The sequence below is a fragment of the Lathyrus oleraceus genome, chromosome 7 (genome assembly GCF_024323335.1).
Source record: "Lathyrus oleraceus cultivar Zhongwan6 chromosome 7, CAAS_Psat_ZW6_1.0, whole genome shotgun sequence".
NCBI lineage: Eukaryota > Viridiplantae > Streptophyta > Magnoliopsida > Fabales > Fabaceae > Lathyrus > Lathyrus oleraceus.
In genome coordinates, this window is record NC_066585.1 from 178,222,626 (window position 1) to 178,228,367 (window position 5,742).

At 35.4% G+C, this 5,742-nt stretch overlaps 2 protein-coding genes across 2 annotated transcripts; one reads left to right on the plus strand and one right to left on the minus strand.

Moving 5' to 3' along the window:
* Positions 1-1,086: 1,086 nt before the first annotated feature.
* Positions 1,087-2,597, plus strand: LOC127108368 (transcription factor bHLH19). The gene is made up of 4 exons (XM_051045831.1): positions 1,087-1,317; positions 1,391-1,837; positions 1,966-2,334; positions 2,440-2,597. The coding sequence occupies exons 1-4, from the start codon at positions 1,237-1,239 to the stop codon at positions 2,512-2,514; spliced, it is 972 nt and encodes a 323-aa protein (XP_050901788.1). The 5' UTR covers positions 1,087-1,236; the 3' UTR covers positions 2,515-2,597.
* Positions 2,598-3,138: 541 nt separating this feature from the next.
* On the minus strand, positions 3,139-5,448 carry LOC127108367 (malate dehydrogenase 2, peroxisomal). Its single transcript, XM_051045830.1, has 9 exons — positions 5,256-5,448; positions 4,845-5,060; positions 4,267-4,581; positions 4,084-4,173; positions 3,916-3,999; positions 3,793-3,828; positions 3,603-3,692; positions 3,417-3,511; positions 3,139-3,322 (listed from the first exon to the last, which is right to left on the minus strand). Exons 1-9 carry the CDS (start codon positions 5,325-5,327, stop codon positions 3,250-3,252), a joined length of 1,071 nt encoding a protein of 356 aa, XP_050901787.1. The 5' UTR covers positions 5,328-5,448; the 3' UTR covers positions 3,139-3,249.
* Between the last annotated feature and the right edge of the window lie 294 nt (positions 5,449-5,742).

Sequence of the window (5,742 nt, forward strand, 5' to 3'; positions counted from 1 at the left end):
CATGTGGTAATCGGTTGCACAAAAGTGATAACCTAAAACTCACTCCCATGTGGTAATCGGTTGCACAAAAATGATAACCAATTACGCAATCTATTTGAACGTGTGGTAACCGGTTACATGCCCGAAATAACCGGTCACGCCTTACTTGAATTACATTTTCTCAACATTATTTACTTCTATTTTTTTGAAATTATTAGCTGGTGGAGATTGATCCCCGCCATAAAATGGTACGACTAATTTCCAGTATATAAAGATTAGTGTACAGTTTACACGTTTTGATAGGTTTCTAGATAGCTAGCTACTGAGAGCTGAGTTGTTCCAGGCAGCACAAGATGCAAACCAGCTTCAGCAAAACTGGACACAGCCATATCTCACTCTTATTACACCAACATTTCTCTTCTTACTTCCTACCAAACGACCATATATATTAAAACTACTACTACTAACCTTTTTAATATTCAAATATCAACATTATTTCGTTAATACGCGTAAACTTTAATATAATATATGCACACTATCACTGCTTGCTAAAATTTTCATCAACTGTACAGTGAGTTCTCTAAAGTCATTTTATTAACTTGACAACTCAGAAAACAAAAAAAGAATTTGATATTACATATAGCTATGATAAATAAATCAGCTAATGCTATTTGTTACGAAGAAATCGATCACAAAATCGCAAAGTAATACGTGTACAATGTGTAAAGGAAGAACTGGCGTAGAAAAAACGTATGGATTTAAAGAACCAATCTCATACTGTCGCGTCATTTTGTGGAAATGTGTTTCTAGACTAACAATATTTTCCTAAATAAATACTCTATATTGAAGTTTCAATCAATAATAACCAGTGGCTAATTCATGACATAAATCTACTAATATAGCTATTTTGTTTATAGTTTCTTAATAGCTAACAGATTTGATAATAAGCTATATTAGTGATAATTACAAGTTATCATTGACTAAGAAAATTAGAGATGAGGGTTTAATCAAGAATAGTCCTTTTCATTTGTATGTTATTTCAATGACTTGTTGATAAAAGCCTCCCAAAAGTCCACAAGAAAACAACAGAAATTGGAGGTGTAGATTTTTGAGCCTCTAAATATATAAAAATGTTATATCAATTTTTCTTGCTTAAGAAATAGTAGGTATCTTAGGTTGTATAATAAAATCCCGTGAACATTTTACTGTTCTAAGTTGGGATATAGTGATGTTATATATAAGATTAGTTTCCTGTCAATGTTTACATTAATATTTTTTGATTCCAAGGTTAGTTTTCTCATGGAGAATATTTCATTCATCAGAGGGTTTCCTGATCAGGTAAGATATATAGTTGATGATGAATGTATGATATTTCTATCAACATTTTGAAAGAATGTGTTTGATCTTGCAGGAAATAATGGAGGATCCTTCTCTCTATCTGCATCAATGGCATTTAAACTCTATGGACGAGTCTAACACACTGCCGATAGCTTCTGCTTTTGGAGACACTTTGCAACACCATTCATATATTTATCCAAACTTCAACCTCAGAGCTTCGGTTGAAACTGATCAGAGACCCGAGACTCAATTTGTTTCGTACCAGAACCTTCTTTCGTACGTTGATTCAAATCATTTTAATCAGTTGAATTTAGTGAAGCCTAAGGATGAGATGGTTTGTCCTCAAAACAGTAACACAACTTCTGACGCGGTCTCTCAAGGAATCATGGAGGCTCAAAGGATATCGACACGTCATAAAGTCTCTCTACCTCAGGACCATATAATAGCTGAAAGAAAGCGTCGAGAGAAGCTCAGCCAGCGCTTCATTGCTCTTTCTGCCCTTGTTCCCGGACTACAAAAGGTATATCCAATTTGCATATGTTGGACTGTGTTCGCTATTAGGACGCGGGATGAATATATAAAAATGTGTTTAAGGTACTATCTGTATTAATTTTTGTGGTCTCAATTTTTAAAATGTGATACTAACAGATGGACAAAGTTACCGTTCTTGGAGATGCTATCAAGTACTTGAAGAAACTGCAAGAGAAGGTGAAGGCTCTTGAGGAGGAACGGAACATGAAGAAAAACGTGGAATATGTGGTGGTTGTGAAGAAATCTCAACTATCGAATGACGTTGAAAAATCTTCTGCAGAATCTGGCAGTCCCTTCGACGAGGAACTGCCAGAAATTGAAGCAAGGTTTTGCGATAGAAATGTACTCATAAGAATTCACTGTGAGAAAAGCAAAGGAGCTGTGGAAAAAACAATCCATGAAATTGAGAAACTTCATCTAAAAGTCATCAATAGCTGTGTCATGGCATTTGGGAGCTGTGCACTTGATATAACAGTTATTGCTCAGGTAATCTTTGTATCTTTTATATTGGCTGAAAGCCAAAAGTTCAAATAAACCAACTAAATTACTACAAATGTGCATTATTATCGAAACTACTCGTGCAATTTGCAGATGGATATAGAATTCTGCATGACAGTGAAGGAACTTGTGACAAACCTGCGCTCAGCTTTTGCATCGTTCATCTGAGGACGTTCCTTTACTTCATACTGAACAGATCCCAAAAGAATAAGAATATATAGAAGATACTGTCAACTATATATACATAAAAGGTGTTTAAAGTTCAATTCTTCAGTGATATTTCTTTTTTCAAGGCCTGCAATGTCAACTATCCCATCTACTTCAAGCATGCTCTATGGATCATTTAGGAAAGGGTTTTTTCTGGTTAACTTGTTGACCATGTTACGACTTACGGCTACTCTCTCCTAAAAGTCTTATAAAGGGGCATTGGTTTTTTGGGTGCCTTTGACAAACAGGCCTTTGTACTGTGAGTTTCTTTCTGTTTCAAACAAAATATGGTTGATTGATAAAAGTTGTATGGAGTTTGAACACTTTGCCAAAGGCTTGTAAGTTCAAACCTCCTGCAAAGTATGTACCAAAAATATATATACTTAAAATGTTTGATTGGTTTTAATGGAATAATTGTATATTTTAGAGCATATGTATTTTTTTGATATGTTTCTCATACAAATCGTATTGCGTGGTCGCTATGGAAAGTTACTTTAATTATCACAGTAAGCGAAGAACACAACAATTTAGGAGATAAATATCTACAAAATATGAAAATTCATGAGCAATGGACAACACCAAAAATTTAAAGTACTATTTGTAAGAAAGATATATTATGAACAGACGGAATTATTACAAAAGTTCTTTTTAGATATAGTAAAGAGACAAAACAAAACTATTTTTGTTTTAACTGACTTATTTTTTGATGAATTCTACTCCCTTCTGGATGCTTCCTGCTAACTCTGTCTTCGCTTTTTCCAACCCGGCCCTGTTAAGTATTAAATAGAAAAAATTTGAATTTTTTCTTTGTTTATTGATTCCATAAAGAAACTGAATGATTGTTTGAAAAACTATTGGAGTACCTCTCATACTCGTTCAGGGGACCGAGTTGATATATCTCCTCTGCTCCACCACGACCAAGACGAACCTTGGTTGCAAAGAAAGGAAGATCCGTAACCTGTTGAAGACATGAGCTACTGTTAAATGAGATATGAAAAGGGAAGATGAATAACATGTACAAGGGGGGAAAAAGAATTTGAAAATGGCACCTGAGAATCGACAAAAGCACACTCCACCACCCCGGCTTCTCCTTTCAAGCCATGGAGGCACGAGTTAGCAAACTTGGCAGCTGCATATGCCTACACAATCAATCATGTTCAGTTAGTGCCTCTACTCTGACACAATTGATACCAATCGATAATGCTTGGAACTGTAGAAATATTAGGAAAAACTATTAACCATTGATAGTGTTGCAGAACCAGCCCCAGCTTTTGCCTGTAGCATAAATAAATTATATTATATTATGAAGAATTAGTCACAAACCAAATTAATAAGATTTAGGTGTTAAATATATGACATTACCTCAACAACTTCTGTTCCACCATTTTGAATGCGATTTGTCAGGTATTCGGCTTCTTCTGCACTGAAGCTACTGGGGGGCTTAACCTATAAAAACCAAGTTTGATGTAGTTTTAGTGACTCGTACAACGAAAACGATATTTTTAACTAAGGAAGCATTTTCTACAAAACCTGTGACAAAAGAGGCAATATTGTGACTCCTGCGTGACCTCCTACCACCGGAACGTCAACCTCTCTTGGATCAACTCCAAGTACCTCTGCCTGCAAGAAGAAAAAAAAAAACATACACCAGCATGTACTCGTATAATAGTAGGAAGGAAATTCAACTGTGAGATAGACGACGACTAGGCTTACCACAAAAGTATTTGCCCTCACAACATCAAGGGTTGTAACTCCTAAAAGTCGCTTTGGATCATATGTACCAGCTTTTTTGAAGACCTCAGCAGCAATTGGCACAGTAGAATTCACTGGATTGCTAATCAAGTTGACAATTGCATTGGGACAGCTTTTGGCAACTCCTTCACAAAGAGTCCTCACAATTCCAGCATTTATCTTAAATAAATCGTCCCTCGTCATTCCAGGTTTTCTCGGCACACCAGCAGGTATAACTACCAAGTCCATTCCTGTGAGTGCATTCTCAAGTTGTGGCTGCCCTAGAAAGCCACGGACCTAGAAACCCAAACATAATAGCATCTAAACATTGCTAAAACAACTCTTACATCTCTAAAATACGTAGTCACTCGAACAAAATCCCCGTTGTACCAAAGAAAAACACAACTATTACTAGCCTATTCATTAGAAAACTAGTAAGACTCTATATGGTAAAATTAGCTTATAGTTGATAACTTATAGCTGATGACTAATAGCTGATAGTAATTTTAGATTAACATCAACATTATGATAAGTAGAAAAAGCAATGAAAAAGAAATTACCACAGCACCAGTGTCCATGTGACTAACATCAGCAGTGACACCAGGAGTGTTGACAACATCATAAAGATGAAGAACTGAAACCAATGGATTCATCTTCAACAACAAAGAAAGGGGTTGACCAATTCCACCAGCAGCCCCTAAGATTGCTACTTTGAATCCAGGTGCTCCACCTTTTGCTCTGCAGTTAGCCTTGTTAATTGCAACATCACCTCCTTCCTGTCATCACAAAACACACATAGCATGATCTGGATATCAATTTAAGCCACGAGGCAAAATCAAAGTTCTTAATATCGATGTCTTTTCAATCGCAATGCGACCATAATAATCATGAAGGGAGTACTACAAACCAAGATGATTTCAAGTTAATGATATTGAAATTTGAATTTTCTAGATATGTTGTTTATTACTAACCTGGAAATTTGAAGGGTGGAGATGAGCAGAGATTCTTGCAATCCTCTGGTTGGCTCCTGCCTGTGCTTCCATTGAGAGACAGAGAGAGAAGTAGTATTGTGTAGTGGAAGTTGAAGAGTTACAATATGATATGAGGTGTTAAAAAAATGAGGGTGCAAAAGAATATAAACAGATATGTCCAAATGTTGTTTTTTTCTTTCAATTTTATATAATTTGAGCTAAAATTGAATTTTGTGTGGAATCAAGTTTTCTGAACCCTTATCTTATTATCCTAGGTCTCAAATGAATGTGGCTCTCACAATTTTAACTCAACTTTCACCATCCCATGTGGGAAGAGATCTTTGTTTTCTCATCTAAATCAAATTTCATTACTAAATCAAATTTCATTACTAAATCAAATGAGATATGATGTGATTTACTGATAACAATAGAAAACAAATTTATACATAGTGTAACACTTTTTTATTTGTGCCCTATAAACTTAGCC

Excerpts from the sequence above, each read along its gene's own strand:
- LOC127108368 (XM_051045831.1), top strand. The coding sequence starts at position 1,237 with ATGTTTACATTAATATTTTTTGATTCCAAGGTTAGTTTTCTCATGGAG. Across the intron at positions 1,318-1,390 it reads TCAGAGGGTTTCCTGATCAG|GAAATAATGGAGGATCCTTC; the intron begins GTAAGATATATA and ends TTGATCTTGCAG. Across the intron at positions 1,838-1,965 it reads TTGTTCCCGGACTACAAAAG|ATGGACAAAGTTACCGTTCT; the intron begins GTATATCCAATT and ends TGATACTAACAG.
- LOC127108367 (XM_051045830.1), bottom strand. The coding sequence starts at position 5,327 with ATGGAAGCACAGGCAGGAGCCAACCAGAGGATTGCAAGAATCTCTGCT. Across the intron at positions 4,000-4,083 it reads TATTGCCTCTTTTGTCACAG|GTTAAGCCCCCCAGTAGCTT; the intron begins GTTTTGTAGAAA and ends TGGTTTTTATAG. Across the intron at positions 3,693-3,792 it reads GTTCTGCAACACTATCAATG|GCATATGCAGCTGCCAAGTT; the intron begins GTTAATAGTTTT and ends TTGATTGTGTAG.